General features: G+C 37.6%; 1 protein-coding gene across 1 annotated transcript; it reads right to left on the bottom strand.

The window, feature by feature from the left end:
- Nucleotides 1-4,218: 4,218 nt before the first annotated feature.
- On the bottom strand, nt 4,219-10,356 carry LOC139745179 (NADH dehydrogenase [ubiquinone] 1 beta subcomplex subunit 3-like). Its single transcript, XM_071655589.1, has 2 exons — nt 10,186-10,356; nt 4,219-4,870 (listed from the first exon to the last, which is right to left on the bottom strand). Exons 1-2 carry the CDS (start codon nt 10,302-10,304, stop codon nt 4,720-4,722), a joined length of 270 nt encoding a protein of 89 aa, XP_071511690.1. The 5' UTR covers nt 10,305-10,356; the 3' UTR covers nt 4,219-4,719.
- Nucleotides 10,357-19,903: the final 9,547 nt, after the last annotated feature.

The raw sequence follows: 19,903 nt of genomic DNA, 5'->3' as shown, positions 1-19,903 counted from the left end.
TAAATAAATAAATAAATAAATACAGAATAAAAAACAAACTCGCACCATCAAGTTTTGGATGTGAATGGCTTTTTAAAAGTCAGAACCATTGAATGATGAGCTATATACTGCACATGATGTGAGATTTTTAGCTTTTGGCTTGTGAGGAGACTAGTGTAGATTAGGTGGTGGTGGTTGTTGTTGTTGTTATTGCCTGTTGTTAAAGGAGTCATAAAGGACTGTGAAGAAAACTGCCTAGTCACTACATGGTGTGATGCACTCATCATTGTGTCAGATCGACCAAGATGGAATCAGTGCATAGGCAAACCCTGCCACAAGATAATTTTGGACTGCTAGAATTTTGTTGTTATGACAAAATTTCATGTAAACATACAAACAACATAAAAAGGGAAATAATAATTTTTCACCCAGTAGAAATCCTCCTGGACTAATGAGGTCTGGTTGTAGCCATGTTTGTTTGAACTGGGTTTGCCCATACTATGTATTTCATTTGTTTGTTTTTATAGTACTGTATACACCATATATTTCGCGAGTCTAAATTTTCGCAAATCGGGAATTCCCGATGATTTTGCGAGTGGTTAAATTCGCGATCGTGGAGTCCTGTACTAAACAGAGAAGTGTACACGCATACGTTACATTCACATCGGGATCAGAGTCAATATTTTCGTGTGTCTTTAATTTCGCAAATAGCACCCGACTCGCGAAATATTCGCCTTATACAGTACACTCCCTCATATGTAATATGACATGCAATTATGTCTTGGAATATTGTTTTCTCCATAGGGATCCATTCATGCAGTGTGCAAAGAATAGCTGCCATTATTGTGTGACATTTTCCTGACCTTTTATTTTGTATCATGAAGGTATCGGTCAAAATAATCAGGAAGTACATTTCAGTGGTATGTATGATGCTTTGATATGCTAGTACAGTGTATATTTTTTAAGGTTAGCATTGATTGTGTGGTGTATGATGTAAGTACATATCGTTTGGTTTGATGTTTTGACTTTACCATCCCCCATGCATAAGTGTTTGATACGATTTACTTTTTACATCATTTACATTTTCCATGTTACCATATGTTTGCAAATATTACCTCAAATGCATTGAAAAGCTTTTTGTCGAATATTCTGTATAATCAGGTATAAGTTTTGAGATGATTAGCCAGTACATAGTTTAGTAGGGACTGCATCAAGAGACTGCAATTTGGCACAATGTAGGATAAGTTTTGAATTGAAAACTTGGAGCAGACTGGAAATTTAAGAGGAGCTTACATTTATTTTTTAGCAAGGGTTGGGAGAAAATGACATAAAATCTTCAGGAACAAGACATGGGATACAGTACAATTCAGTCCATAGAGAGAATTTCACAGGGGTTTAGTTGAACTCATGCAAACTGTAATCGTGTGTGCAAACTGGTCTACATTGCCCGTATTCCCAATGTTGGTACAGTCTAAGTAAATCACGAAAGCTGTTTTCTTTTAAATCCAATATCATGTGTCAACAACAAAAAAGAATACATGTAACAAACACAGAAAACAACACAAAAAGTCACAAAAATAACCTAGAAAAACTATTTAAAAAATGGTATTAATTTTGTAGCACTACTAGAATATTTCAGAAACATACTGTTTTCTAGGAATTTTTTCAAGGGACTCTTTAGAGCATTATTATTACCATGATTATTATTTTATCATTATTTTTACTGTTATAATGAGTGCAAGTCAGGGGACACGTCTTCATAGTTTAAGAGCTTTGTTTATGAGAAATATCACTTGTACAATTGGGGATTTTGTTACATCATATCTAAATACATGCAGACCTCCCAAACATACTGAATTTGGAGGAAAGAATCTGAATTTTTACCATTCCCAGCTCTTGTTTCAACAGGAGTTTCCTATTTTTCTGGATAATTTTACTACACACTCCTATCAGAACTGCTCTTTCTTTCCTACTTTTGAGCCAAATCATCCCTATTTTTCAGTCAGAAAGGTTGGGAGGTCTGTGCATGGTTCCCTGTTTCCTAAAGAGCTTGTTAGTTTATCTATTTATGTATTTTTTTTTTTTAAATGGGGCTGATTTACTATGTAGTCAAATTATTTGATTTCTTTCATTCCTTCCGAGGACTGGGCAATTTGCTATTCAACTCACCCGATTCTTATTAAACATGGTCTAAAGAAAAGTAGCTGGTTTGCATGAATTTGTTACGCTGCTGTTTTGAGCAAGCTTACTGGTTGTCAGGAACAACATACAGCTGCTGTAATATTTGTACGAGTACAATTTGAATATATTAGTAAACTGGTCTATAGTGAGACGCCAAATGCGGTTACTATAGCAAGGGCTAATATGTCAAAGCTGATTTGGCACAGGCAACATGTTGCCATGGTAGATGCATTCACCATTCCAGTGTTGTATTAGCTTCTTATGAAAGGGGACCTAAAGTAGATAAAATGGAAATGTATTATAAGATATTGTTTACTGTAAGTAGCACAGATAAGTATTTATATAGGTTTTTGTACACTTCCAAAGTCTAAATGTTTCTAAATGTTTCTATACCAATACTTGTATTGGTCTAAAGTGTGTATTACTGTGGAGCATTGAGTTAGACTTGTACAAAGAGAGAAATTGATATGGATGATATTGATGTTGTTATTTTATGAGAAGAATATATAAAATTATGTTTGCTTATTCCAAAAATGGTAATAAAGGTATCGGTTTTCAAAAAAAAAAAAAAATGGCAAAGAAAAGGTTGTATTGCTTTGAGTGTCTGTGTGTTCTTATAGACACCCATCTACAATGTTACCTTGTACTTCACCAGATTTACATGCATGTTTACTGGATGAAAATTCAGTAAGGGAAAATTTCCAACAAGTTTGCCTTCAAGGCAGTGAAATACAGTTGTCCGAAGTTACAAAGAGGCTACTCTTAAAGTAAAATCAAACAGCACCACATAAGCTTCAGTACATGTACACGATTGTCAAAATAATATTCATTGTGATAGTTATGCGACTTCCTGTGTACACATTTTTAATACTAAGTATTTCTTTTCTAAAAAAACAAACCTCAAAACATACACACACACACACACACACACACACACACAAAAGCACACAACAAAAACAACCCACACATGTCTGTCCTTTGCATAACTGTAATGTTGTTTATCTTTACTGAAGATATGAAGGTGGGCAGGGGTTCTAATTTCCATAAAAATTATTGTCCACAATATTTTCATATTTTTCTGTTCAAATCAACGAGGTGTGTCATCTAACGTGTACATGTAAGTGGTACCCTGAAAATGGGTTAAACTAAAAACTTCCACATCTGAAATTAAAGTTTCATGTGTGATGGAACTTCTAGCCTTACTGTTGAGAGTACGCTATGCCATTTCACATTCAAATTGTGAATAAATTTGAACAAAATAACATGAAAGTCACAACTTGTCGGCAAAGTGAATAATATTATGGTACAAAAATGCATTAGGAAGTCTCATGAAGTAACTGTCTAGATCATGCAATCACACTAACAATACTGTAATGTCAAAAGCATTTCCATGGAAATTCCTCCTTACACTCTCTATAATTATTGCCTCTCTCTCTCTCTCTTCTGGCCCATTTCATTGGACTTCATACCAATAATGATCACTAAAGAATTGAAAATGATATCCTTTTGCCACTTCTGTGATATAAGAATCTTTATTTTCTGGTCACATAGCAGTTTTTGTTTCTTTCAATAACACAGTAAACATTAAAAACATCTGACAAAAAAAGCGCCTGTAAGCTACCAGGACACAGTAGTGAGGGAGCTTCATCCGTTTCTGTTTTCCTGTTTAACTGTCTGCTTGGAAACTAGTCTGAAGTAGGCTGTTATCACTGCACATGGATTGGTATTGCATAGGAATACTCCTCTGCACTCTCAAATCCAGTCGCCCATCATGTCCGCTTAGTCACTTTGATACAATGTCCAGTCATTGATATCTTTCATGACAATACTGATTAATGTCAATGGGCTTAACACTTGAAGTATCCAAAATTTCAGTTTAAATTTACCACAGAATTTATTCTACATAGTGATATTAACATGAGTTTAGCAGCTAAAGGGATTTTCCATCCATAATATTTTTTTTTCTCCTATGAACACAGCATAAAGATAATTGGAGAGTGGATGTCTTAATGTAGTACACTCTGTCCTTGATTCTGCAAAATGATATCATCTTTGATTTTGTGTTAATCTTTAAAAATCAGGCAATACAACACATACGTAGTGTACGTGCTGTAGGCATGTACAGAGGAGTACATTTTTTGTCAAATATATTAAAGAAATTTGTATATGCACCTGTAAAGGTTGATAAAATCCTGTTTATGATATTGCCTTTAATTCATAGGATAGTAACAGGAATCATGCTGCGCACACCACTGAAGAAATGTAGTGGTGATGCAGTTATAACAGCATAAATTCAGTGCAATGATTATCTCTCTCTTTCTTTTTCAAGCTATTCTTTCATTTCAAAGGACAAGTGATGATTAGGTCTCTTTGAAAAGCAAAAATCGTTGATATTATTTTGTCTGCAGCTCCCTCAGCACCTGTAGGAGTGATGATCCACGGCAGGCAGGCTTTCTGTCAGTTCTATGTAGCTCACAACTCACAGTTCACTTCTTATTAATGATGACAATCAGAAAAACAACATGACATCAGTGATTTCAACTCAAAGGTTCACGGTGGTCAATGGTGTCCATGATCGTCCTTTGAGGAAAACATCTTCTCCAGGCCAACAGCTACAACGAAGAGGCCAGCCCCGATGGGGAAACCACGGAAGAGTACCTGCCAAAACGAGAGCCGCTTGAAGCAAGGTTGGTACCGCCAGACCTCATTCCTGTACGTGACAGACAGAAATATGGAGACAAGATACCTCACTTTACTTATCTCAGTAGATATTTGCTGTTCTACCAGAAAGAGTACTGTTGGAGGAACAGATGTGTAATGTGTGAGGCACAAGTGTGAAAGATACAAGTCCCTTCTTAACCCTAACTAGGCCGGGGGGGGCCCTCCGAGGCCCCCCCCCCCCTCGACGTTCCGCGCGATGTATCACAATCGCAAAAAGCTTTCGCCGCGACGTTTCAGGACTTTTTTCTTTCGAGTCTCCCGCACCTTTTGACACCAAATTTCCAATGCCCGGGCGCATGGTTCCGAAGTTACGCATAAATATGTACATGCATGTCAGACCCAAAATTGCTCAAAAACGTGAATTCGTGTACAATTTCAATGCAAACTGTGCTTACAGGCAAATTTCATAAAAGCATGATTATTTTGGTGTTTTATTGATTAAAATCAATGAATAACATATTCTCTTGTTCAGAGCGATGTCGCCGACAAATTTCATCGAAAAAACAATGAAAAACTTAAAGTCGACAAAACAACAAAATACATAAGAAATTCAAAAAAACAATAAAATACTTCAGAATTTTTTCTGATGTCACAAGTTTTTTTAAAATACATTTGCTAAGGACACTAAAAAGAATATTTACATAAAAAATGTGCCTGTTTTGAGCTTTACTTTGTGATTTATACCAAATAGTCTGATTTCATGCATCATTATGCATAAATTAGCATAATTTAGCATAAATGATAATTTTTTGAAAAATTAACTTCAAGGTATTTTAGATTACATCATAGGCAATGTGTGTGCCAATTTTCGTCACGATCGCGCGGGCCGAGATCTGCAGGGGGGGGGGGGGGGCCTGGGAGGCCCCCCCCCCCCCCCGGCTCTATCAACTACCTAAATAGCCCGGCCTATTGACTACCCTCAGAAAAGTGCATAGCTATGACTCAATGGTCCTCCCCTTGTCTGATCATGCATTATTGTTCATTTCATTGAGTATGTCATAAAATATTGCTGTATGGACTGAAAGCACTGTTAGTTAGGACTACAGTCTTGGAATTGTTCAACTTCAATGATAGGTAAATTCTTGTGATGGAGTGAAGCCAGGTGACAAGTAAAAACAAACAAACAAACAAATCACAAAACAAGAAACCTTATTCATTCATATTCCACAAACTGGACATTGACATTGTAATTGTATGGGCACCAAGCAAGTCAAGTGCAGCTTTTCTAAACAAGAAAAGCACTCTGAGAGCACAGACCTCCACTATCAGCAGCTCATTTCCACATACCACATTCATGTATGATGATACATGCATGCTGAAGATGGCCCAATTTCCCCGTATAGAAGCCTTTTGTTTGCAATAGTTTTATATCCACGTCAGGCAACATGCATGGTCAAATCTTAAACTGTTAAGTGTTGATAACGAACATAACATTAATCTTAACAAAATGCACATCTAGGTACATTCATAGGCACTAGATGGCGCTGTCGCGGATGTGTCACAAAAGTCAATGCGTAACTCGTTCCCGATTCTGTGTGATCGTTTTGCTATCGGCGTGTTGCTCTGTGAAAGTTGGTCGTATGAATATTCCTTTCACTTTGTGTGAATCGGTTTTCACACTCATGTACGGTGATCTGCTACTGTATCAGTACTGCTGCTTTCTAAAGACAGCAATCCTGTGAGGGAATGCGACCGATATGTCATAGAAACAACAGTGAAATCCGAGGCTAATTTTTACATTTGAATAGATCACATGCGAGTTTTCCATGAAAAATATCGCATTTAATCAATGAGTGTGTCCAAATTATTTATGTTTTAGTGTTTTTTAACAATCTTGAATGCTTGTACGATTTTTCTTTTACCACGGCATGGTAGCGCAGAGTAGCGCATAGATGCAATGAGTACACAAAGTAGGGCTTGCAGGAACAATTTTCACATGATATCGGTCAGTGAGCAGTCTCCATTTGCGCTCGCGGGAAGAAACCCGAGCGTGCGTCTATGCAGTTATACTGTATGGTACGATAATGTGTTGCGTGAATGGAGGCATGATGGTAAGAGTACTTTCGTTGGCAAAATTTGTTGTGTGTCGATGTCCAAAGCAGTTTCAAATTGTCGTTTCCTTACGATAAATTATAATAAAAATGCACATGACCGCGTTATTCTGGTCCATTCACTGTCAGTATGCGCTAGTATAGTGGCACGGCAAACTGGCAAAGGACGAAGAATTCGGCGGCTCCTGCAACTTACGGCCTTGTGGTGGCCCGCGGCCCCCGGAGTTCAGAACGGCAAAAGCAGTGGCAACACGAACGGGACACATTTGCCTGCGGCTCGCATTCTCGCAGGGCTGCGCTAGCGAACGAGCTGGTAGCAGAAGATTCGTATTTCAGAGCGCGTAACGGATGCCTGGTAGCCTTTGCTTAGAGATAGCAAGCTATTATCGCGATATCGAATTCTCATGTGACGGCATTTGTATACATATTTTTAGACATATTCAAGGACAGTTTTCTCTCTTTTTATTCCGGATTCCAAACAAATATCCTAAAAAGCAAGCATCACGCATGACATTTGATACCCATATCTGAATCCAATGACAGTCCTCTAAATAACGTTAGACAATTTTAAGTTTAGATTTATTTTCCAATGAGAGTGCCTACACATCTATCACACAGCAAAGCCAAAACAAACATCACATTACAGAACTTACAGAGCTACCTAGTCTCACGCATTCTGCGTGAGACTCAAGCATTTAGTGTCTGTCTCACGTTCTTACGCATGGCACCCATTTTTCTCCCGCATTTGGCGAAGTCTGCAACTTGAGCCTATAATATGGAGCATACCTCAAAAGATTAAAGTGATAGTTGTAATTGAGGGTATATTTCCCTTACGTCTTTCAAAATAAGTAAAAATTGATCACTTAAGTAAGCACCTGATGGCACCATTAAGGGCTAAAAATTGAAAAAGCTCCCTACCGTGGGAGGCCACAGGGGGAAAAACCCCTCCTAGAGTCCTACACCCTCGCTTGCGCGCACATTCGCGCACGGAAATGCCGAGCGATGCAGAGTCATGAAAATCTCACTCATAAAAATTTTTTGAACTTGGCATCCCTGAACTTACTGATCAGGGGCGGATCCAGGGAGGACAAAAGAAATAAAAAGGAAAAAATAGGGGGAGGGATGCGTGCGCCCCCCCCCCCTTTAATTTTGTAAACGCGCCCCCTCTTTACGGAATTCCTGGATCCGCCCTAGCCCCGGAGACCCGCCGCTCTGCGGCGGGGTCCTGGCGGCTACCCCGCAGTTTCGTTCAAGTGAGAATCACGAACAACTCCCTATTGCCACATATACGGCAACTTCACAAATAAACCATGGCTAAATGTTCATCATAAACACAGTGACAATATAAAATGAAATATACACTACCCCATTGCCTTGGTCCTTCTCACCAATTTATCTGGAAACTGCATAATTTTCCACATTTTTTAGGAGTAGGCGGTCTGCCCTAGTGGAGAGCTTTGCTGCTATTTTGAACGTGTATATCCATCAGTACGCATCTACGCATGCGTAAACAATGACGTCAACGTTACGGACGCAGAAGGATATGAATAATGCATCATCGCACGGTGAATATGCATCATGTAGCGAGTAATACAGCTGTCAATGCACTGCACTGAATGCATTGTGTGCGCATGTGCAAGTGATTGTGAGTTTTAGTGAGCATCGGTGAGCTGAAGATATTTGCCTTATAAGACAGCATTTTCTGCATCATAAGCAATGAAATGCATCAAACAGTCGCCGATGTGAATCATTTAGGTTTAGTCGACCCATGTAAGTATTCCCAGTAGTTTTTGTTGAAAAATTAAGGAAATACAGCGCCGGAACGGCACCCGTTTGGTACAACATTAAAATATCGATGCCAAAACGGCGCAGCCCCAACACTGTACGTTGTACGTTGGGGCTGCTGGTCGCAGTTAGATCCGCCCTAACCCCGGGACGCTCCGTATACACAGTTACACACTGTGGGAGCGTCCTGAGTCAATAGAGTGCTATATCGGTAAGCTTGAAAAACATACACAGTCTGTCACAGATTTTCGCACCTCCGTAGGTTTCGAATATCACGAGGAAAAAACGTACTTTTATAGTATACATAAGATTCTTATCTAATTAGTACCCTTCGTTCACCTTGTTCTTGTTCACATTGGTCCAATGATCTTGAAAAAACGTTTTTTTCACGGCGATACAGAGACTCCAACCCAAAGCACCTTCTGATCTGGAGATTCTCCCGCCTGAAACCCCTAGCAAACGGGAGACTCCAAGTTAATGTGTGCGAAGTGCGAAGTTCCTAGGGTTCTAGATGCTCTCTGGTGCTATCTAAGGCTTATTTTTTTCAACATCCAATAGCAATAAGTAAGAAATCCTTTCCAACGGGAGACACAGAGCCAGGGCGGGAGAAATTAAATGTCAAGCGGGAGAACGGGAGATTTTGCAAAAATGGGTTTTCGGCGGGAGATCTCCCGTCGAAAACGGGAGAGTTGGAGTCTCTGGCGATATACGGGTCCGTAGTCCTAGCTCCCCATCCCATTCACCATTTTCGAAATCAGTATGCAGTACACTGCGCACGTAAATATTCATGTGCTGGTGGAGTCGCAATGCGTTTAGCCTTTTGACAAGGCGTGCGCGCGCGCACCCACCCAGAAAGCAACGCAATATACAGCGAGAGGGTTTGCCAACAGTATGATAAGGCCTTGCCACAAAGCTACACGACTTGATGGCCAGCGCATGCGCACAAATCTCAAATCCATTTACTGTATAAGATGTAGTTCTCCCGAGTTCCTCTCGACCGAGTCGCATTTAACTCATCAAACCGAGCAGAAAGGGACTATTACCAGAACCAAAAGTTGAACGCAGTCAGTCTTCAACATTACATCTTCACCTGTAAGTCTTCATATTGCAGAATTTTTGCGATTTCATATTGATTTTTAGGCGCTATACTTCGCCTGTCATGATCATGTCTGCTACAATGCGCAGCCCCAACACTGCGTGTTGGGGCTGGTCGCAGTTAGATCCGCCCCTGCTGATAGCTGATAAGACACATCAATGTCATACAGCATGATATTGAACAGAACGCATACAAAGAAGGTCAGGTACGTAGGTCTATCTAGGGACGTGGAGTGTTACATTTTTGTACAAAGACGAAATCCTACACCCTTTCCTACCAATGCATCAAAGTCCTACATCAAAATATACGTGCGGGACTGTGCCATTTCCCTGCGTAGTTATACCCCCTCGATTTGGAATGTGAAATACTTACCTCAACCATGGGTCTTTTAGACCTCTTAAAGCCAGTCGCTCCTGGACAGCTTTCAACTCCGGAACATTTTCTACCTTGTATATACGCCAATCAGGTATTTCAATGCCACCTTTACCCATTTTGGTAAGGTTTTTCGCGACCCTTAAATCTTGTGATGCGACATGGACAAACTGTCTGATCTGAGCCACTTCCAGAGATTGAACGTAGATGGCGCTGTTATTCATTAGCCCCAAATTTGTATTTTTGTGAAACTAAAGTTCTTGTTCTGAGATGTTTCATAATAGCATTGTTGAAAATATTTTTGACGTAGGCGCGCTTCTTGTCTGTCACGACTCACGAACAGCCCAATTATCTAAATTTGTGAGGTATCGGCACAAGAGAATGATAAATTTTCTTATTTCCCATTTATCTGGGTATATTTAGGAATTTCCAATTCATCACAATTAATATCAATCATTATTTCCTCCAAGTCGGTAAAAACATAACGATGCTGTCTTCAAAATATTAATGCTTGTAATGTTACAAGGCTCATTATTTCTATCTGAAAATAAAAGAGAAGTTGTCATTGAAGTGATCACCATGATGTGTAAATACTAAAATAATAATCACCTCTGAGAGAATTCTGTACCGGTAAGTCTATTATCCAGTCAACCGTCCTTACCCAAGTAAAAATCCAGAGGTACGGTACTGGAGAAAATCTGACTTGAACCATCAAAATCGACCTACACAATAATTAGAATTAAAAGATGTTTATATCCACCATGAATGGAATTGTTCTTCCCCATAGTAAACACCGGTATTTCGAATTGTGTGACCGAGTTTGCCTTAGGAAAGGTTACCTGTATGGACACATAATCAGTGGACTCCCGTTATAATGAAGCAGTCGTCGGGATCGGCAGTTTTCTTTCGTTCTATCGAAATTTCGTTATAACTGAACAAATAAACAATAAAAGACATAAAAAAATAAAGTTGTGGCCTGAATTTTTATTCCATTGTAAACCAAATTTCGTTATAGGCCTAACTGCAGTGTGTTCATTTTAACGGGAGTGCACTGTATAGTTATGACTTAACACCCAAATATAACACTATAGGTATATAGTATATCACAAGTTTATTTGAATAGTTTGTTCGCAAAAACCAATAAGTCCATTTTTGAAGATTTTGAAGTACGGTCTCTGTCATAAAGTACAAAATAATACCTTTTAAATGATATATTGGTCACTATATATATATATAAAGGTATATTTTTGAAGTTATGTTCAAAAGAAGCAAAAATTTTCTTATCATTCTCTTTATTTTTCTCGACCTTTAATCGCAAATATCTCCATTGGGAAAATATGGACTTATCGGTTTTTGCAAACAAACTCTTCATTTCTTGGGTTTTTTTTTAAAAGAAAGCAAATAACCAATAATCAATGATTATATTCATAATTTTGACTGCATTCTATTCCCGATCCTATCCTAAAGTCCCTAATTAATAATTCAATGAGTTTGAATGCAAAAAGGGAAATATCATTTTCAGAGTTTGGTACCTAAGTTCACCTCCAAATCAAGAAAATACAGATTGTTAATCTTTTCAATAATGCTGCACTCATTTAATCACAAATAATATATTTGAAGATATTATCAAAATCAACAATAAAATCATATATATTTTAATCATTTGTAGGTGTATACAAGTGTACATCTATATGGATGTGTGAGAATGAAAGCCTCTTGTGTAGCATGTGTTGTAAGCTACTGGATATCAACATGACATGTATGTCATGAATATGGACTTGTATAACAACTTTGTGTGAGTTGAATTTGCAATTGATAACCTGAGTGACAAATGAGAAATAAGTGGAGCACTTTCAGCAGAAAAGTTATTAATTTTTAAGTCACAATTACTAATATGGAAATATTCCATGCATACAGCACATCAGCTGACACAGCATTTTAATGCCAGCTGATGGACATATGATGCATCTGTTTCCTGTTGCAGGCGGCAGTGGCAAATATCACGTATGACTCTGACAGGAGTCTTTGCAATCATATTGCTGTGTCAATGGCGCAGTATTGCCCTGTAGAATTTCAGACTACATTATATTCCTGTTTTTATAAATGGGTGGCTTCTTCATACAATGCCAAAACCCCCTAACAAAATACAAAATGCCTTTAAAGGGATGGCATAGTTTTAGTTGAGAGGGGGATTAAGATTTAGACTTTCTGTGAGATAATTAGAAACCACTTATGAAATATTAAAGAGCACACAATTCAAGAGAACTTCAAAATTTATTTGATGAAAATCGCTTTTGAAATAGCTGATATATCCATACACAAAGTCAAACAAAGTGGTCCTAATAACAGGTGGGTCCCATCTTTTATTGCAACCTCTTTGTTTTTGGATATCTCAGCCAATTCAAGGCCAATTTTCATCAGACAAACTTTGAATTCCTCTTGGAAGGGTATGCTTTTTAAATATGTCATAAGAGGTCTCTCATTATCTCAAAAAAGTTGGAAACCCAAAGACCAATCTCAACCAAAACTATATTATCCTTTAATAGAAACCCCTGCACCTGCAAAACAGTGCAAATGGTATTATCATAGAGCTACATAGTGCCATGGTATCATACATCCATCCCAACATTGTCAAAATCATTATACAGTACGACTGACACGATTCTTTGAGAAATGAAATCTCACGTGCTAAACTACCTTGCCAGTCAGCATGCATCATACACATTAAAAAAAAATAATGCTAGAAAAAGAGGAACTTTCAGTCTATTCATATCTGTCCTGCAGTTGCAGTCGTAATGTTTATTACGGAAATGACATAATTTATTCATCACAGTCATTTTGGTTTGTGTACCTCCATTAGCTTTCCACGTCTATAGGAAACCTAAAAGCAGATGATAATCCAGTTCTTCCCTTCTCTTTCATATATATATATTTTTCTTCAGCATCACTAAAACAGAATGCAAGCAACACAATAATGCCATCTCTGAGCAAAATCAGTGGTACATCTCCTTACGATGCAAAATCTTTGATCACGAATGCTATCATATTCACAAAACATTAAACATGACAAAAGGCAACATAAGGCATTACAAGAAAGAAAAACAAACGAAAGCTTGCAAGATCTCCATACCACGAAGGGACATACAATCATAGTCATAGCAAATGATTGACAAGTTGCCCTTTATTGACATAAATAAGCACCGATTATTCACTGTTTTGTTAGTATATGTAGTAGCCATGATGAAAAAAAAGGCCATCATGGGCATAGATACGTACTGAGGTCTGACTTGAACCAACGACCTCCTTCACTACTTGACAGGTGTCGTATCCACTATACTTCCAAGCATTCGCCCGACAGCCAGTGCTGGTTCTTATCCTTATAGCTGTGGTTACTGCATATTTATTCAAAATAATTAATTTTTGTGTCGATATGTTAGTAATAAATGCTTATTTATGTTGATGACGGGCAAATTGTAAATCAGTTGAAATAAAAAAAAATGGCACAAGAGTTCATCAATCTGAATTATAGTCATGTTTATGTGAAGGGTTGAATCTACACGATGACAAAAATGAGTGGTCTGCTGCAGACATTATATTTGTCACTGCTATGATTAGTAATATGGGTAGATATGTGCTGGGACAACATTCAACATCGTGATAGTAACACTGAAACAGAATGCCGCAATTAATCAGCCACAAGAACGTTAGTTGCGTCTATTGCAGCTAAAGGTCTTTGATTTTACAACTGCAAATATCTGCAAAACTCTTGTTTACACCACAACTACTTCCTCTTAAATCAAGAGCACAAAAACTTTCTTGGACCTTATTTACTTCGGGCTCCTATACTCTATTTTCTTACAGTCTTTCTAGAATTGTTGATACGCTTCACTTTAAAAATACTATTTCCACATCTTATTTAGAAGATATATTACACTGGCATTGCACTTGTACTTTATTAGACCAGTTCTTTTGAATATTCACACCTGCATGTGTGTTTCTAGTCCTTACAACTTGCTTTATTTCATTCCACTTGCTTCAAGCTTGATCTGTAGAACTGGAATTTTTTGCCCTTTGGTGGCTGCTAAGTCAGACAGGCCCTAAAACATGATCTTGGGTTGCTAAGGGTTACTCTCATGAAGGGCCTATGCATGCATCATGCCTACTTTCTATTTAATTCTAGACTTTTCTTTCATATTTCATACTTATATGTTTTGTAAATCAAATCTAATTTCTGAACTCTGAATGCAATACTGTAAGAGTGGAAATTTTGGCATGAGTAATTTTTTTTCGTGCTCAGACAGGTACAATGTAAGGTAAATTTTGCACATTTTTTAATTTTGTGGAGTCAAAATATGAACTAGTACCAGTATTACACATGGAATGACAAAAAAACTACTGTGCTTTCATTTACGCCCTAGTTGCACATTGCATAAAGTGCACAAAAATTTCCACTTTTACAGTTGTTTTCTATTTTTCGATAAATGTGCCCCCATCATACAGCTTTACATCTTTAAGATTTATTTATCTATTTATTTTATTTTTATTTTTTTTTGCTCTGAATGTATTTTTCCCCAATTGACTTTCATGGTCAAATATCAATCATAATGGATGACTACGTACTCATCTCTTCTCTGTCTGTAGTGAAGGAAAAAAACAACAACAACAGAAAGGAGGGAGATTCTTGATTTAGTGCATGATTTTGATTGAAATACTACTTGTGAATTAAAGAGGAAGTGCCAGTGTAATGGCCACAAATTTTATCTGAGGATCAATCAAAAATTGACACCACGGCCTTCATCAAACACAAAGCTCTTTACTCAGACAAGGTCATAATCAGTTTACGTGAGTTATATAGAAAGTGGGCTTGATTCAGTAACACTCCAGCCACATGATAACCTATTCTAAGAGACAAATACGCCCCAATTCACTAAGGTGGTACTATCTTTGTCTTTGTCCATGATTTAAACCATGGATAAATGTATGATGCGCCAAGCGTCGCATGGTCTATTTCGTTAGAAAATCGGTCATTTTGTTGATTTCATCGACGCAATGTTCATTTCGTTACGAAATGTTTACGAAATGTCAACACTTCGTCAACGAAGTGATGATGAAATGACTGATTTCGTCCACGAAATAGGCCATGTGACACTTGGTGCCCCATACGTTTGTCCATGGTTTAAATCATGGACAAAGATTGTACCACCTTTGTGAATTCGGGCCAGAGCGTTTCCTCTGAATCTACATATCATAAATCATTAATGCTATAATCACGTGGCAGCATAACTATTCACCCTGCTGGATAAAATCCACCAGTGATGTATCTAATACTTTCTTTTTCTTCTCACAGCCAGTGGAAGACACAAAAAGAGATCTTCTTACAAGATACGAAATCTGACACACTTTCTCTCACCTTTCGTTTCTAACTTTTTATGTTATTTTTGCATCCTTTGATAAAAAGTTTGACTTTTACTATCTTAAATATTTGACGCAATAAATGACATAAAAGGACATTATTTTAGAATATCTAAAAGGAATTCAAAATGGTGTGCCTTCTGGGAAACATAAGAAAGAACAATAAGATCATTTACTATATCATTTTTTTTTTCGCCACACAATACAAGAATCATGGCATTATCTTCTGCAGCGGCAAAATGCTCTTTATATCTTACTGTAAACATGATGGGAAATATCAATACAATACCTTTACAAATAAATAGCATGCTTTAGCAAGAGAATTTTTACACCAAGTCTTTAAAAAAAAAAGAGAAAAAATGAAGAGCAAAATTTTGCTCACGCAAGTTCAAGCAGTCTTCCTGACTTTACAAGTCTCTGGACTTAATGTGCTCAGAATTTCTCATCATGGATACGCCCGAGCAGCTACACCAACGTACAGTGTTGGTTGGACAAATATGGATTACAACATTGCGTCATTTTACACTTTCTTCCAATATACGTCTACAAATGACAAGAGCATGAAACGTCACCTTTAGGGCCATTCACCTTTGCAGTAAAACACAACAAGCTTTCAAATTTTGAGGAGATTTACTCAAGTTGGATTGATGTGGACATAAAGAATAAGATGTCTTGTTAGATTTAATATACATCAAAGATGTATATGAAATCTAACAAGACATCTTGTCTTTTAAATGTTCTATTTTGTTCGATACATATCGATGAGCATGACACCCACAGATTTGAAGTGTGAATTTGATAGCCTGAAATCCACTTTTTGTTCACTCACATGGCATCTCATATTCCCAGCTGACTTCTGAAACTCTGCATCTCAAGGCACCCGTGTGCTATCTCCTTTAGTTTGCATGGACTGCCTAGAGACTGACAGGAGGTATGTGTAGACACAGTGCGCTCCTGGTACACCTTGACATTTTTGAGCCGGGTGTACTACCAGTCCACTGCAATCACGTCTGAACAGAGCCAAGTTCTCTCAAAGATTGATTCCTGCTGTACTGGCAAGTGAGAGTGGCCCTTGAATACCAAAAATGGATAGTATGACTGCAGATAAGAGGGGATTTCTCATACTGAACATTACCCTTCAATAGATCAAAGCATCCAAGGTGAGGTGGAATTGGGGAGGGGGGGGGGTGGCATCAAAGACTGAAATAAAAAAGGATTCATATTTAGTCGAACAGTAATTGTTCATGAAACATGAAAAAAAAAATCAAGTAATAGTGGTAATCTGCCATTAATACTTTGCGAACGAAAACACATAAATCTCTCTCCATTTCATTCCTTCGAGTCAAAACACACTATAGGTCTCCTAGTCAATATGACCACAGGTCAAACTAGTTCTTCAATGATGAACATGTCAAAAATATGTATTACCAAACATTTTGGATATGAACTAGAAACAGTAAAGTCCAGCTGTATAATGCCAAAAAAATCACATAATAATGGTTGCAGCAACGGTGAGTGAGACACATGGCAAAGTATAGTTTGATTCCTGTGTCTAGGTTCTTCCATCAGACATTGCGCTTTGATAAATGCTCATGATAAAGTAAAACATTCTGGTGATATCAGTAAAACAAAGTCAGAAAAATATCTGCACATTATAAACTAGAATCTCAGAACCCTAGGAGTGCTAACATCATCAACATTGTACTGTTACAATGACCTTCTACTTCTCACAGGATGAATTCTCAAATTTTCAGCTGATGCATAAAAAGACAATTTTCCGAAGGAAACAAATCTTTCAAGTCAATGGAAAATTAATCAATGAACACAAAGGCATTACATTGGACATCAATAAAATTGTCTGTAGTGATATGGAATCCTCTATATCCTAATTAATATCCTATCTTTGTACATGCCTTTTGATGTACATTCCTAAAATCAATTTTCCATCATATTAATGACAAATGCAATATTCATGAATATGTGTAAATGGGAGGTTTTTCTCTGTATAACACAGCAATGTCCATGTAACATTGTGATGTTAATGGAGTGTACAACACTTCATTCATTACAAGATCCGGAGTGAAGCACACAGTGTCACAATTTCGCCATTTCAACCTTACACTATGGTGTCTACAATGTCACACTTCAGAACTTACACAGACATTCAAATGGCAGTGCCTCTTGTAGTGTGTGTCCTACAAATTGTATATCACCTGTGTTTTCACAAGTCTGTTGCAATTGTTTCAGTGTATTCATGTGACACAAATTTCCTCATATATCTTCCTACTGGGGACATAACACAGTGTAAGAATGCAAACTTTAAAGGGGAAATCCAGTCCAAATATGTCCAAGTATAAATTAGTCTGAAAAGAAAGAGTAAATTCGAGCTCAATGGTATAATTTTGATCGAAATTGAAAGAAAAATACGAAAGTTATGATATTTTGAAGTTTTGAAGATTTCAGTCAAATTTATACCGTTGAATATTTATCATTTTCATTATTTTTTTATTTATTCATTTTTTAAAATCAGACTTACTTATATTTGGGCTGGATTTCCCCTTTAAAGAGACATGAGGTGCTATGATAAACCTAGCTCTGGCAAGATTTTCTTGAAAAAAAAAATGTATTACACCTTGGACAATTCAAAACATCTGCACTAACCTGTGCGGTAACTGTAGCAGCAGTTTATGGCTACTTGTACATCGAGAGTGTGAAATATACTCCCTAAAAACATGTACAACAACCTCTCAACAGCTTTAGTTTACATTACAAATGTTTGGTAAAAATTCTGATACACAGAATAGAAAACTATGGGCTTCACAAAATATAATAAGATAGTTGCACACTGTAAGCACTAGAATTTTTTCTTTCCCTAACAGATAAAGGTGGGGAATTCTTGCCATCTGATTGGTACATTAACTTGAGTAGGTGGAACATATTACAGAGAAAAGTGCTGAATGCAGTGTCACAAAAACATTGAAAAATATGAAACAAAATGATTAATTACATGAGGAATAATGTTTCTGAATTTCTACACAGGTACTGTGCATTTAAAGTGTGAAAACTATTTAAGGACAGCTTTACCTGATTACATAGTGCCTGTGGTGGCGGGATTATCTGATAAAGATTAAAAAAATAAATAAATCTGTGTGTGTGATTTCAAGAGTATATCAACCAGTGTGGGACACTACTAAGTCTTTCCAATGACCATATTTAATGGTGGAGTTTTACAAGAGACAACCTTAAAGGAAGGTTATAAATAGAAATCTAACTGCGAAATAGGACTGACTCCAGAAATAGTTTTGCGTAAGGCAAGCTCGACAAAACTAAGCACGGTAAAGAGAAATTGTAAGTACATCTGAGACATCATTTGCACTATTTGCTGCTAAACCAGAAATCAGGTCAAATTAAAAATCCACCCCATCCTAACATACTGCGGGTTTTTCTCTTTTGGAGCCTGGGTGCTGGAAAACATGAAGCGCTAACTTGTGAACTATAACGAGATGCCAATTGTGACTTTCTTGACATGCGAGTCTGCTTCCACGTCGGCTTGGTGCGTGTGAAGTAAAGCCTGCATGCACAGGGCACTGCATGCTCATGACAGCGACTGAACCGCTGGTGCAAAAGGCTATCTACTTTTACTTTCCATCAGCACAGGACAGTAACATAATATGCCTCAGTCTACAAGCAGCAAGCATAGAGTGTAGAGTTACCGTGGCTTTTTATGCTGTGTTTGCAACCATTCTTCAGAGCCAGATGCAAGCCTTTTCTCATTACCCTTTCTGCTGCATGCGACACATCATCCCTTTTTCACATTTCACTGTGCAGTATAATTCCATGTCTTCATAAAGCAAAAGGAAAAATATAAAGAAAATCAACAAACAGAAGAATATGAAATACTAACAGATGGTGAGGAAAAAGAGTGCATAAAAAGACAGATTTAAAAAGGCTTACAGTGTAATTGTTATCATATCTACATTTCATGATATGAGAAAGCAATTTGACGAGTTTCCATCATTTGCCCTACCTAAATCTGCACTATCCGATCCGTTTACTGACAGAGATCATACGCAATGACCATAAATACAGAAAAGGGCATAAAACAGCAATTGTGAAGACCTTGTTGCTAACAAATGTACGAGACTACAAGACAACATAGCACATGGAGAGGTTTCTAATCATCCCTGTAACGCAAGAAGTTGGTCACCAGATTCTTTAAGTTCGGCCCACGAGTTGCTGTGCAAACGAGGAATCTTCTGAAGCTAGGAGCACCCACGACTGTTCCTTGCACACAGATTAATGTTTA

The sequence above is a fragment of the Diadema antillarum genome, unplaced genomic scaffold, assembly GCF_040938485.1.
Source record: "Diadema antillarum isolate AM-2024a unplaced genomic scaffold, OU_Dant_1.0 seq00001239_RagTag, whole genome shotgun sequence".
NCBI lineage: Eukaryota > Metazoa > Echinodermata > Echinoidea > Diadematoida > Diadematidae > Diadema > Diadema antillarum.
The sequence above is the reverse complement of the archived record's forward strand: the minus strand, read 5'-3'. Positions and strand labels throughout refer to the sequence as shown.